Source organism: Drosophila mojavensis, unplaced genomic scaffold (assembly GCF_018153725.1).
Source record: "Drosophila mojavensis isolate 15081-1352.22 unplaced genomic scaffold, ASM1815372v1 contig_36, whole genome shotgun sequence".
Taxonomy (NCBI): domain Eukaryota; kingdom Metazoa; phylum Arthropoda; class Insecta; order Diptera; family Drosophilidae; genus Drosophila; species Drosophila mojavensis.
The window spans coordinates 14,628,726-14,644,020 of NW_025318858.1; the positions used below are offsets into that span (position 1 = coordinate 14,628,726).

General features: G+C 34.9%; 2 protein-coding genes across 3 annotated transcripts; both read right to left on the reverse strand.

Annotated features, from left to right (window-relative positions):
- Positions 1-599: 599 nt before the first annotated feature.
- On the reverse strand, positions 600-6,877 carry LOC6576801 (thioredoxin-2). The gene is made up of 3 exons (XM_002002751.4): positions 6,694-6,877; positions 1,313-1,459; positions 600-1,245 (listed from the first exon to the last, which is right to left on the reverse strand). Exons 1-3 carry the CDS (start codon positions 6,715-6,717, stop codon positions 1,096-1,098), a joined length of 321 nt encoding a protein of 106 aa, XP_002002787.1. The 5' UTR covers positions 6,718-6,877; the 3' UTR covers positions 600-1,095.
- A 1,206-nt stretch (positions 6,878-8,083) lies between these two features.
- Positions 8,084-15,011, reverse strand: LOC6576802 (transcription factor glial cells missing 2). Of its 2 annotated transcripts, none has more exons than XM_032729073.2 (4): positions 14,572-15,011; positions 9,520-10,318; positions 9,348-9,438; positions 8,084-9,285 (listed from the first exon to the last, which is right to left on the reverse strand). In XM_032729073.2, the coding sequence occupies exons 1-4, from the start codon at positions 14,580-14,582 to the stop codon at positions 8,240-8,242; spliced, it is 1,947 nt and encodes a 648-aa protein (XP_032584964.2). In that variant the 5' UTR covers positions 14,583-15,011; the 3' UTR covers positions 8,084-8,239. The 2 variants fall into 2 exon arrangements, with proteins under 2 accessions (XP_032584964.2, XP_043864809.1); XM_044008874.1 differs by having other exon boundaries at positions 8,085-9,285; positions 9,348-9,435; positions 14,572-15,008.
- Between the last annotated feature and the right edge of the window lie 284 nt (positions 15,012-15,295).

Genomic DNA, 15,295 nt, shown 5'->3' on the forward strand with positions numbered 1-15,295 from the left:
TGGCTATTACGATGTGCCGAAAAAAGCGAAATATGACAAAAAATTTCAGTATAAAAAGACGCTGTTAGAAATATATACTTATATATATGTATTTATCAGTGATTAGAACCCTCGCTTGTGTGCGTAGCAGCAACACAAATGCTGCTAAGACACAGAGAGAGAGACAATCTGCAATGCCGACGTCACACAAATGTTTCTATACTATGTTATTGAAATAAATTTATTAAATCTTTTTGTTTTGATTAAAAAATTAGATCGTTTTATGTTAAAAGTTTTAACTTAAAACCTGTTACAAACATGGCAACCGTCCTCCGGGTATAGCGACGTAAAATCGTCGGGTCCTTGAGTGTCCGGATTCCACTGTATACATATGTATATCTCTGTAGGCCAATCAGCCTGGGTGCAAAAAGACTTTCTTATCAGAAATGACTTTTCATTTTTATTGGTTCAATTGGTAGACTTTTTAGACCTGACTAGTATCTTATCTAATCTGGAATAGTTTAGCCTTACCTAGTAACTGAAAGTCAAGTAAAATTTCCCTCTCTTTGGCATTGACAAAAGAAACTTACATTACAGGGTATACACTTGAAACAAGGAAATTCTTTTATGTTTTAAAATTGATTTATTTTGCTTTTTCTGTTTGCTGTTTCTTGTGAAATGTTTTACAATGCAATTGCGGTACAAAAACGAACTCGTCTTATTTAGTTTAGTTAATTAAAGCAAATAATTTTTACAATTTTTGTTTTCTCTTTCTTTTATGTTACATTTAAAGCCACTTTTGTATTTTGAATTGTTTGTTGATGCTGCGCTGCAGGGTGTTGGACACGCCAAAACATTATATGTGAAATATAATTGAAAACATTTAATCTGAGCCAATCAAAGTGCTAGAATTAGTTCGATTAACTGTGTGTGAGTATGTGTATGTGTATGCGTGTGTCTGTGTCGCAAACATAGCAAACTTATGGAATACATAATTAACTAAATGGTATTAAGAGAACTTAGCGAATTGTCGACGACAATCCCTTATTACAAAGAAACAAAAAATAAAGAATTTTAAGAAGAGGCATTGAGGTTTAACTTCTATTGCAATTGCTCTTAGATGAGCCTCTGAATGGTCTCGGTCAATCGGGTGGCATTGGCGCCAGCGAACTCCTCCACCTTGACGGAGTTCTTGATGAACAGGAACGTGGGCATGCTGGATACGTTGTATTCCATGGCAATGTCTTCGCACTCATCGACATCAACCTGGCGAGCAACAAAAAGCAACGATTAATTGTATATCAATTGTATTAGGATTGATTAGGTTCTCTACCTTGATCACAACAATCTTTTCGGAAAACTGCTGCGCCAGCTCCTCCAGCTTGGGCGCAATCATCTTGCAGGGTCCACACCAGGTGGCAAAGAAGTCTACAACGACCAGCTTATCGCCCGCATTCGTCAGCTGTGTCTTGAAGTCGTTCTGCAAATAACAGAAATGAGGTTATGTTTTAGATTTAGTCAAACATGGATTATAATATACCCTAATGAACTACAACAATTCCATTAATATTTTTGCTCATGCATAAGAAGATTTATAAATATAAAAATTTAAATGTATTTAGTAAATATATGTGGGGGCTTTAGTTCAGATTGAAAGGTTTGATTTATATAAATGAATTTTGCTTATATAGATACTTCAAAATTGTTAAGACTTGGGCTTTTTCAATTGAAAAGGTAAAGAATAAAATATAATAAAATGAACATATTTATTCATTTTAATTTATATTTGATATAAACAATGTCACCTAAAACTAAGTATTAGTATTCTTTTCATTTTGTAGTTATTGCTGTAAGACTAAATACATTCTAGCAAATGCGAACTCCTATAGTTCTTCTTGCATGAAGAATATGTTTTGGTTTTTCATGATTTGATAGGGTTTTTTATACAGTCTATTTTTTACTTAGTTGGAATTTTGTTTAAGATAATTTACACACATATAATATTAAATAGACATACAAAGTCTTCTTTATATCGTTAACTCTATTGCAGCATGAAGTTGCTTTTTTTACAGTGCTGGAATATAGTATATCTTATCGAATTAATGCAGCTATATATTTTTAGGCACAATAAAGTCCCTTGAATTGTAAGATAATATACTAGGCAATTAGCTTTATTGGCTTCTTATCGTATTATCTGCACATACATATTGCTCAAGATATATCAGCTATTAAATGCAGAGCCTTATAATATACGGTATTTCCAAGCTGTAGCTCCTATGCCTGTAATTTCATATACATATATTATACTTAGTTACTATCAGCTATATCAACTACAAGCTGCTTTATAAAGTTCTTTTCAGAGTGAATTTTTGATTATGTTGAGCACTTATATATGCTAAATATATAGTGTGCATATATGTAATTAGTAGTTCTTATCGCTTTGGAGGCCAACATCGATCGATTTTGTTCGTTCTACTGTAGCACGTTGCTCCTTATCAGTGCGTGCTTTAACAAGTGTGATAAGCACGTTCAGTAACCCCGTTTAGTGTATCAAATAAGGAATGCTGTTTGCAGCACTTCCATATACACATTTTATATACAAAATTTACATATACATATGCATATATAAACATTATATACACTTCAACTTTTATCCGCATCTATATCATTTTGCATTCAAATATTTGTGTGTGGACTGTTACTTATTTGCCCAGCCAGTGAAGCGTTCCACCCTTGTTTTCGCCCAACCACGTGAACAGCGAGCCATTTGCTTAATTGCTTAATCATCGACAACGTGTCTCATTCAAATGGGACTCGCGAGTCGGTGCGAGTAGAACATAACTTAACTTTTGACCTGAATCTAACTATGTATTTGCACACACAGAGACACAAGCACACACACAGATACTCGTGCAAACATGCTTAAAGCTATTTCGCAATATTTTCTATATTTTGAATTAAATTCCAAAATGTTTTTCGTATATCTTGAACGTGTCTGTATTAAATTTCAACAAAATTCTTAATGCATAATTTTTGTATATATTTTTCTATACGCTGGACCCATTTAAATTGCGAAATCCGTATAATGGACGGTCCATTGGTCTAAAATCATAAATTCATTCATATTTAGAATTCACAAAAATTGAATAACAATTATTTTGCTAAACATATTTCATAATTTATGTATAAATTCGAATTCAATTTGCTTGGGAATTATTTGATTTTAACTCTTCTTGAATCACATAAAAACATAATTCAAATGTCGAAATTTTGTAGAAATATTTTTGCATTTGTTGAATGTGGCTGTATTATATTTCACAAAAATGTCGATTGACCCATATTTAAATATAAATTCACAAATATTTTGATTGACCTCAAACACTTATAAATACATATATATGCTTGATTTCCTTCAATCTGAACAAAAATCTAGAGAATTGCGATTTCATTGCTTTTAAAAATGTATCAACATCTCAAAATAAATAATTCTTATACAAATGTGTTCAATCATAAAAATTCCTAGTTTACTTGGAACTACACCTGGACTTTTTCTACACCTTTATAAATTTCATGCTTTTAATCTCAAACGAAATATAAATTCATTTCTATAATCACTTTATAAATACACAAAAATTCAAGTTTTTCAATTCAATATAAACTAGAAATAAATATCTATATTACAAGTAATTATACGTATCTAATCTAGATATTAGATATTGATATTCATTCAAAACATTTCTTTCATTGAAACTCTCGAGTCGCTCGTAAATTGATGTACTTTTCTACTTCCATATTCATAACGAATCAATATTGAAACAATTGGCATGTTAGTGGGCGTGTATTGTACTATAATGTGGGCGTGTACTAACTAGTTGTACTTTCACCTAAACATTTGCATTGATTAGTCTTGGTCCTAGTCCGCTCCGCCCCTGTCACGTTCTGTTGAATGACCTTTTATTAATTGCAGTCATTTGTAGCACGACATTTTGTGTTCATTGCTGAGTGATTCATTGTGTTTGAGCTGAGGCTCGAATTGTACTACTTCTAACTGTCTACAGTTAACGCCAGAAATGACGAACCGTAACAGTTAATATGTGTTCATTTGTTGTAGGCACTGTGATTCCAATCTCTTTATTATTTTAATTCGACTCACAAAATGAAACTAACTAAGCAAATCCATCTGGAAACCGGTTGCCCCTTGGCCCCATGGCAACTAAAATGATTTAACTAAATATATATATATAGTTAACTTGTTTTCGCATTTATATGCACTTTTGTTGAATGGAATTTGGCTACAATTCCGAGCTGCCTACACAATATCTAAAACCGAGCTGTGAGACATGCGCGTGATTCATATATTTCTGTTGATTTATCTTATCCTATTGATTGAAGATTTTACTCACGGCATCAGCTGGAATTATCAATGAGCAATAATTTACTGTCGCAATTACAAAATTATTGGGAAATGTTTATACAATTTCATCAACCCTAGTTGCAAATAGCTTACTTATTTAAATAGTTGAGATCTTATCACCAATATACATATATGTTTAATATTTTCTCAAAAACACATCTAGAATTCTTAAAAATAGTTCAAAGCATAAGAAATTCAATTCTATACGCCTCATAATGACTCATTTAATGTTTTTAACAATTTTTAAATATATTATTTTTATTTAAATAGTATAGAATTATAGAATTATAGTTGAATGCTCACAGAGATTTACATGAATAGTTGCAAATCGTTTGACTAATAAATAATATATTAATATACTGGAAATATTGGATTTGCGGCTTATATTATATTAAATTTAAATAAAATGAAATACATCATAAGTATATGAAATAAATTATTAAATACTAATGTATATATTATTTTCTTTGCTTTTTACTTATAACCTTAGAATAATCTAAATATTATTTTGTTTTATATGGACAATGAAATAATGAGTTGAACAATATTAAATATTAAATTATAAATTGAAAATAAAAACATAATAATAAAAAATAAAAACATTTTTAAAGCTGTAACAATTTGAAATTATAGAATACCTTTTTATATTTATAAAATTAAATTATATATAAAATTGAAATGGATTTATGTATTCTATATTCGAAAAGTTTTTAAATATTGTTTCATGTATATCTTACATTTGAGTAAAATATTTGAAGAATAATTTCATAATTTGATGACATTGATATGAATCATACATCATAAATATTGCGCAAAATTTTTTTTTGTTTTTCTTTGATTACTAAGAAATTAGAGCTGTTTCTGTTTTTTTTTTTTTTTTTTTTTTTATTGTTATTGTTGACAACATTGACAACATTGATAGAACTGTCTTGAACCAAGTTTTGTTAAAGTTATAAATATTTATTAAATACACATGAGCTTACATTTTTTACTTGAAATTATAGATTGTTTCTACAGGTAAATAATAATTGCAAAAGCTGGGACACTATTTTGTGCACTCTGACTAGGGTTACGAAATCGAATATTAACGTGAGAGCTAATTAGCAACTTGTGACAGTGGCTTTTCCTGTTCTTTATCTGACGAAATTAAAATTCTTTATCAACAATTCCACCTGATATTAGAAACCGGATATATGCATTCCTAAAGCAAAGTTTGTATGACTGTTGCCTAAATAAAATTCTTTACAAATATTTTTATTTATTTTTTAAGTTTTTTAAGTTTTATTATATGGTTATAGATTGAAACTTTAAAATTTGATAAGGCACTTGTTTACTTTAGTTTCTAGATTTTTGTTTATTATTTTTCTAGCCTTTCCAAGTGAAATCAAATGCATTCACATTCAACAATAGATGTTTTTTGTATATCAACAATTCTTAACCACAATAAAATATATTATATATACATGTATGTATATTTGTTTGTAAATGTATTTTAAACATATACACACATAAAGACATGTTTATTTCACTGAATGATCTAATGAGAACCTTGTGACGTCATAAAAAAAAATATTTTGAAAAATCTTAGTTCTATTTTTTTTATATTGCGTGCCCATAAATAATTAATATATTCACTAAGCTGACGTAAGACGTATTTCTTTTAGAAATGTCAAAAGAAGGTGTTTAGTTAGCATTTTATGGAAGTTGAAACCGGTTTTCGTAGCTTTCGCTGGCCCGCCAAAAGCGATTAAAGGGTAACACGAAGGCCAGCACACCCTGTGTCCCAGCTACAACTACAGCAACAACAAACATGCAAAAAAGTGTTGTTTTTTTTTTTTTACTGATAAATGAAATGCAAACTCATCGTGATGAAAATGAGGTTTGTCTAGTAAACTAGAGGTTAGCTAGTATAGCAATGCAAATACATTGCATAGTTTTGTATGTATATATTTATGTATGTACATATATACAATTGAGTACTTATGGTCTGTCGTCTAGTTGCTTTTTCACAATTCTTACACATACAAACCGTTCGAGAAGGCATAAAAAAATGAATTTGCTACTTTCTATGGCGACGCGTTGGCTTTCAATGAAGAGATGATATCATTGTCATATACTGGTTTTCTCTATGTACATACACATATATATAAATATATATATATATATTTGTTGTTTGTGTGAAGCGTATGGCAATTGGGGCAAACTATTGAAATGCGAGTGGGGCGAGGCGAGAGTGCAATATATTTTGCACATTACTTAACCTAATGAGCGAAAGCAATTACAATAATTGTAATACTCACTGTGTCTGTAACTGTGTACACCATTTTGTAAATAGTTGCTGTTGCTGTTGCTGTAGTTTGATGGTTAGGTTAGGCGTAAGAACAACCGGTAAAGCTGTCTGAAGTTTTCTCAATTATCAAATAGAACCGCACTCGGAGAACACGCAGCCAACTCGTGGGGATTTAAACTAGCAAATGCGATGCCAAGCGTTGGCATCCGCTATCATATATGAGCGTTGCAAACTCACCACGCAAAAGAGCGGGAGAGCGTGGCAAATGGGTGTGAGCTGGCAGGGCTGGTGAATTTATGTGGCGTGCTGCAGAGGTCACACATAATTATTCAATTATGTTTTTGGCTATATGTTCATGTATTGTAGTTTAATGTATAAATTAAAAGTAAAAAGCAAATAAAGAAATTAAATATAAATTCAAATGTAATATTGTTCATTTGATTAAATATTTATATAACATAATTATGAAATACAACTCTGCAGTGCGAACGGCTTGACCTTAGCAGCTGACCCTGCTTGGGCTATGTTTATCTTTGCATTCGCCAGATGTCGCTAGTGTGCATTTGTGACGTTAGGTCTTTACATTACATTTACATTTATTGCTTTTTATCAAAGTGAACTTTTCTGTCTAAATTAAAATTTTTATTCAAATATAATATATATTTTAGATATTTAAGATCAATTTAAAATAGCAATGAATGTTTTATATGAAAACTTTGAAATGCAGCTCTGAAATGGCGCTCCTGTTGGTCATGTTAAATGTTTACGACAGGTGGCGCCGCTTTGGGTCAATGTTGATACTCATGAGCGCTAGATGGCGCTAGAGTGCACACATTAGGCGTAAGGTCTTAACCACAAAAAAATATTTTGCTTCCTTTATATGTAATCTGAGTTATTAAATATAAATAAGCATATTTAATAATAAATAAATATTTAATATAAATGTAATTACTTAAATAATATATAAATTGCTTACTTTTATATTTAAATTAATTAAAAACAGATATGTATTTATGTTTGTATGCCTCTACCTCAGAACCAATTAGCTCTAGGGACTTGAGGTTTTCTTTGGAAGTCACTATATATCGCATATAGATCAAGCTTGTTTCAGAAAACTTGAAATACGTGATATTAAGTTTTTAAATTATGTTAAGAAAGTCTTTATTAAATTATAATAGGGAAATCTTTATATAAGAGTCCCTATATGTTTCATTTTGTTTTATATATTTTATACAATTATGGGATTGTGTATATTTGGGATACCGGCTCTACATTTCAGGACATTTTGTAACCAATTCTCTTTGAAGCTTTTGAATGAACGTTCCTGACCTTCAGCGAACTTTGTTGTCAACCGTAATTAATTATGAGCATAAATACAGTTTTATATAATAATCACACGCACTTACAAGTCAACATTTCTTAATAATTTATTTTTGCCAAAATAAGAAAACAACTACACAATACTATTTATATAGATACACAATATATATATATATATCGATTTCAAATCTTGAGCCTACAAACTATGAGTAATGCGGCGCCTTTTTAAGTACTTATCAATGGGCCGCATGGGCGGCTGCTTGTGGGGGGGCGTGTTGCGGCGAATGATGCAAATGATGGTGATGATGATGATGATAGGTGAGCGTGGGCGCAGGTGGCGCCACAGCTGTGACAGCTGAGGCCGCAGCAGCGGCCGCGGCAGCAGCAGCTGCAGCAGAGCCGCCGGCGGCAGCAAAGCCATTCGCTGCTACCGCCATCTGTTGCTCATAGTTGGCATAATGATCGTAATAGCTGCCGTAGCTGGAACCGTGCTCCAGACTCGGATTCAAACCGCTGCCGCAGCCACTGCTACTGCTAATGGCGCCACCTGGCGCCGTGGTGCCCGTATCAAAGTAGCTGACGCCGCTGTAGCTATTGGCGCTCTCGTAGTAGTGAGCGTGTCCGCCGGAAATGTTGCCGTAATGCTGCTGCTGATCTTGCTGCTGCTGCTGCTGCTGTTGCTGTTGCTGTTGCTGCTGATGCTGATGCTGCAGTTCGTAGTCGGACTTGGTTAGCTCACGCTGGTAATAGTAATCGTAGTTATCCTGCGTATAGCTCGCCACCGGCTGCGTCTCCACGGTCGCATTGTACTTGATGGTGGGCGTCGTTTCGCTCTTGCAGCCCAGCTCGAGGTGCTTGATCTGCGAGTAGTTGATGAACTCCGGCTCCGGCGTAGCCAGCTGTGGACTCGACTCGTATGCCAGCTGACAGCTGCTGTTGCCTAGGGCGTTGCTAGCGAAGCCAGACGGAGTGGACTGAGGGTGATTGGGCGGCTGGTAGGCCAGCTCCGAGATGCACGTGTAGGGCAGACTGGGCGATTTGCTGGGCACAGCTGTGGCAGCCGTGGGCGTGGCATGGTAGATGGGATAATTGTAGGTAATATGCTGATGATTCACCGTGAACACATTCGCCGAGGATTCACAATTGGCTGCTTCACTGGCGACATTGGCCAACGGCCAAGAGCTGTTCATATAGTTGGAAGACTGACTCAGCTGATGGGCGCGCGTGCTGTCCTCCAAATAGCTGCACGTGCAGTGGCTATACGTGGTGCACTTGCCGCAGGCTAAGAAGGATCGGGGTATGAAATGAGTTGACGAAGGGATTAACAGACTCCAATTGACTCACCATTGAATTGATATATCTCCAGAGCTGAGTGGCCCAGTGGCTGGCTGGCGGCGGAGCGCTTGAGTACTTTGCTCATGAGATTCTGTTGCTGCTAGCGAGAGAGAGAGAGAGAGAGAGAGAGAGAGTTTGAATGGGACTTGGGAAGAGATCGATAACAGAGAATGCAGCTCACCTTCACCTGCTTCACCAGGCCTGCTATGATCGACTTCTTGGGCACGCTGCTCGACCTACTGCCCGTCAGGCTGGAGCTGCCCTTGCCGGCCGTGAGGGCGACTCGTCCGAAGGCTCGCTTCGAGACGCTCGAGTTCTTGGGATCGGGTCGCAGATGATCGTGCACGCCCTTGGCCTGAAAGAAGATGGCATTGCCGGAATGCCGCCAGAAATGTGTGACCGGATAGCCGCAGTGGCCGCGACAGGGCTTGATCTCCAGCCGGCCGCCACGGCAGCTCTTGTTGGGGCACGCCTTGCCCTCCTGTTTGCGTCGCGCCTTATCGCATATCGCCGGCCGAAGATTGATCTTGCTGCCGTTGGGCAGTGTGCACTGCTGCGAGCAGACGAGCACGCCCAGGCAGCTCTTCTTCAAGATGTTCACATTGTGATTGTTGGTGTTGCGCATGGCCCAGCCGGAGATGTGCTTCTTGGCCTCCTCGTTGTGCACCGAGTAGACCAGCCGGACATGACCGTCGCTCCACTCGCTGAACTCATCGAACTCCATGTCGCCCACCTGCGGCACGATCGCATCGTTGATGTCCCAATCTCGTTTACTCTTGCTGACATTGTTGTTGTTGTTGTGAGTGTTGTTGTTGTTGATGGTGTTGCTGTTGTGCGTCGACATCCCGCTGGATGCTGCCTGCAAGTGGCTCTGTTGACTCTGATGATGCTGCTGCTGTAGCTGTGGATGCGGATGCGGATGCAAATGCGGCTCTGTTTGTGAGAGTTGTTGGTAGTGCGCCTTGAACGTGTAGCCATTTCTGCAAAGGAGATTCAATATGTATTCATTCCTAGCTAATCCTTATGGTTTTCAGATAAGATAAGACGTGTGGAAAGTCAGTTGAAGTGAGACACTAGTACATATCGCTAATAGCTCTTAAGGACCGATTAGCCTTATCTTCGATTTAAGACTTTCATCCTAACTATACCCATACCTATTAGATAATTTACTGTATATAAAAAGCAAAATTCATGTTGAATTTCCTCATTAATATCGAATATAATGTTTATATACATACATATATAAATAAATTATACATGTACATAGTTAGTAAAGCATCTGGTAGAGTTATAGGAAATGTTCCTTCTTTTCGTGAACATTCTTAAACATATTTTCTTAATCTTACAGATTTCAAACAGCTTAAAACTCTAACGTTTAATTGATCCTGATTTTAAGTCAGAGAATTAAGTTTTGAGCTCCGCTAACTCAATATATCTTATAAATTTTAATAATATAAACAATATACTTTAATATTTTTAATGCTGATTGCGCTAATGTTAATAATAATATTAATATTATTAATATCAGCTCATATTAAATTCTATCTTTAATCTTTCTAATATGATTAAATATTTTATGAACAGTTTTATGAACAGCTTGTAAACCTTATAAGGAATTGGAACAAGCTCATTTCTTATCACATTTTAAAAGCAAGACATTCATTTTCAGCTTCACTCCAACTCAATATGACTGAAAAGTAAAAAAGTAGCGAGGCCTTTACTTTCAAGTATTAGAGATATATATCATAAAACAAATAAAATAAAAATAATCCTATATTTAATAAAAGATGATATTTTACTTAATATATTTCTTGTAGTAGTTCATGAAAGAAAACTCTAGAAATCTAGAGAGAAGTAGAATAAAAAAAAAATTATCAAAAAGTAACTCAACTTTTTTATATTTCAAAACTCTTATAAAACCGGATTGAATCCATGAAAGAACCTAAAATCTAAGAATTGCAATTATTACTCAACATTTCTTATCTAATTTTAATTTTCTACGTACTTAACATCTGTTACATGCTTTCATTCTTTTTGTGTTTTATTCACTTTTCGGCTCATCATTAATTTCAAATAATGTTAAATAACGCTGAAAGCAAACGAAAGAGTTCAACTCTAAGCACACTTTGAATGCGGGTTACCTTAGCTCTTAGCTGAAGGTACTTTAAGCTGAAGCTGAAGTACTTTAACTTAAAAGTTCCTAAACTGAACGAAATGCACGTGAGTTTTATCTTATTGCCGCTTTAGCATCACTTCAAGCTATTATTTATTGGCCAAGCTTCAATCTAAATAAGTCGACTAAACGATTCCTATGAAATGGTCTGAACTTGGTTTACGATATCGTTGTGCGTTGCGTGGGTTCCGAAACAATCAAATGAAATGCTTGTTTGTTGGGTTTATGCGTGTCATGGCGTGCATAACTCTTCGGGGCGTGACATTAAATGGTCAGAGTAGACGGCAGGCAGGTACCGTTAGCGTTAGCCCAGTTAAGAGAATCAAGTACCACATGGTAATCCGAGCGCCAGCTAACAATATTATTGGCACTTAAAGCGCCGGCGCTGTGACTCATCAACAGATCAACAGTGCGAAAGAGAGATAGAGAGAGAGCGAGAGAGCGAGAGAGGCAGAGACTCCAAGGCGCCTCGTCTCGTGTCGTCTGTGATCCACGCAGACGTGGGAGCTCGACGCTTAGATTTATGCGGCAAACGTTTAGTGGGCCTCGCTCTACAATTAGCAATAAATTTGTCGAGGCAACGCGCCTCATTAGAGGGCGCCCTGTCGCGGAGGCCCCAATCACGGACGCAGTCTCAATATGCTCAATCTCTGGCTCGCTCCGGGCCTCAATTTAGCTCGTTCAATGTCTATTCTGTCTTGATTCTTTTTATGTGTACTGGGAAGTCAGCGGCAGGCCAGCGCTTCGCCTATGATACCTGATCGAGTTGGGATCGTGGTGGTCCGCATTGAACCTGTTTCACGTGTGGCTCGTTTGTCGGTTGTCGCTTTGTTTTGGGTACGTAAATTGACTGCTTGACACTTCGTAGCGCGCTTATCTGATTCTGATAGCCGCACTTCGTTGTTCTGAGCCGACTATAATAACTTTGTCACCTACAAAATATGTCTATATACATAACTATTTGCTCTTTCTCCCCCTCTCTCTCTCTCTCTCTCATTCTCTCTCTCTCTTTTGTACCCCTTTCACTGGTCCAGTCAGCCCCCGCTTTGGGCCCTTTAGGTGTTTGTGTGTGGTCCGTGATTCCCGCGGCGTGTTTTGGAGTGTTATTAAGTCTTCTCACTCACACCCTCTCGTTCTCTCTCTCTGTCTAGATCGCTGGCACAGGCCAGTCTGCTCAGCATGATAATAAAGCGCTTGAAATAATTTAAATATTTTTGTGCTTATTTCGATGTTTTTCTTTTTATTGATATTTGTTGTTTTTTTTTTTTTATATATATATACATAAATATATATATATATATATATATATATATTTTTTTTTTTTTTTTTTTTGCTTATACCGATTTATTGCTTCAATTCTGAAGCCTCTTGTCATAGCATTTCGTAATTATATTGGAATTTTTTTATGAAATTTTAAATTCTTTAAGTACTTCATGTATGTGTACACATACGTTTATTCATTAGAATTTGAATTCAATGCGAAGTTAGTTTGAAAAACGTTAATATGGCTTTTCGAATTTCCAATTCTTTTCCGTATTTCAATTTTAATTATATTTGTACAATGGTTTTGATTTGTAGTCTTTTGGTATATATATAGTACATAGCTATAGGATATAGAATGGTTCGTGATTTAACTTGGTAGAACTATCGAATCTTTAGATAATAGTAATAGTAATAGTAGTCTTTAGAAAGTAGTAATAGTAATAGCCTCTACAGTCCTCTTAAGAGCTCGACTAACAGGTCATCTCTGCAACGGATTTTAAAATATGTTAATCGATCTTAAACATTTTAAATATTTTCTATTACTATATTTATTGCTCATGCATACTATTTTAAATATTTTGTATTGTCCACTCTTTCAATAGCATTAAAATTCATTAATAGTTTTTTTTTATAAGGGTATCCAACCTTCGATTGGCCATATATATTTTTCTTATTGCGAATTTTTAAATGTTTTTTATTGTAAGTGTAATATACGTATTTCGATATCGCGATTTAAAAGCCTACAATATAATTGAACATTGTTAAAATTGTTTTATATTTTCATTTGCATACTTAAGATAAATAAAAAAATTTCCCTGAATTATGATTGCTTAGCTGGAGATTATTTTATTGATTTGTTTATTTAAATTAAGCTTTATTGCCTTATACATATATATATATATATATATATATATATATATATATTATATTCAGAAATCAACACTATATATATATATATATACATATGTATATTGCCAATATTGCATTTTGTACTTATTAAAAACATATTATTGTAAAATTATTTCTGTTATCTTAATTTTGTTGCTCTGCTTCTTCAGTTTTATTTGGGCCCGCAGTTTGAATTATTTAACCGCAATAAAGTGTTGATTTCTGAATATAATATTCTGAAGGTATTGAAAGTTTAAACGTTGCAATTAAATGATTTTTATTAGTTTTGCTAAAGCAAAAAAAAGTTTCTAATTTGTTTATTAGATGATATTTTTTACATTTTTGTTTCCACAAAATTTTCTGCATTGTTTTTAATGTTTATTAGTTTTGTCTCGAAAAAAAAAAAAAAAAAAATACAAATAAAAATAAGTTTGTATGTGTTTATCCGAAGTCAAATGTTGGTCTTTTTTCTATATTCCTAATTCTAATCTTTCTATGCCCGAAATTCTATGATATAAAAAAAAAAGAAAAAACCCAATAAATTATTGAAAACATAAAATGCCTGTAATAATTGATAAACTATTACGTATATGCTATTTCGAATCAGCATTCGAATTCTTTTCCATAGAAAAGTAAAGATATGGAAACTATAGATGCCATTGCAAAGGGCTAGATTCTAAGCGGCAACAGGGTAATGCTCAGTCGACAACATATGATTGCTTGGGTTCTCATTTCTGATTACGTTTCAATTGAAATTTTTATCGTCAATACGTCAATGTAAGTTGAAATATGTTTCTGGAAATTCCCTTGTCTGGCGTCGAGGGACTTGAGAGGCTGATGCCATCGATATATGCATATAATACATATGTATTATTATATTTATGTATTTATATTCCAAACAGAACTTACAAAACAACCATATTCCAAAACAAATGCGTTTAATCCACAGTCGAACGGATGTATATATAAATATATATATTATATATATATATGTGTGTGTATCGCTGGTATATTGCCCGATTTATTATCCAATAGTTGAGCTCTTGTCAAACTGTAGGCACTTCACAATTGCACCACTTGGCCATTATAATCAAAAATTTGTATATATTGAATGACGTTGACTTCCGTGGCCCTTAACACAATTGTCACTGTATCTAACGGTTAGATAGCATATACGAATAGACTTGTACAACGACCGTCGCTAGTTTGTGACAATGGATGATGATGGCCCGACGACGATGGCGACGACAACAATGACGACCTTTCGCCGTGGCAACCTGTGCGCGCGCTCTGTGTGTGTGCAGCAGGGCAAAATGTACGTATCTGCCAGATACAAAGCAACAAAACATAAAATTGAGCATAAACTTCGAGCTCTGAAGACAAAAACGACGCTGCCAGCCCAGCCAGCAAAGTTTTGTCAACAATCAAACGATATTATAGTATGCCTGGCTCCACCTACAAAAATACAACAACAACAACAACAGCAGCAGCAGCAGCTGAGAGACTAGTGGATAGAGACCCATTGGACCCATGAACAGACCCACCCGCATAAATTTGGCAAAAAAAAACTCCACAAACGTTGATGACGACGACAACGACGTCGGCGCATAATCAACAGCCAAAAACTCCACGA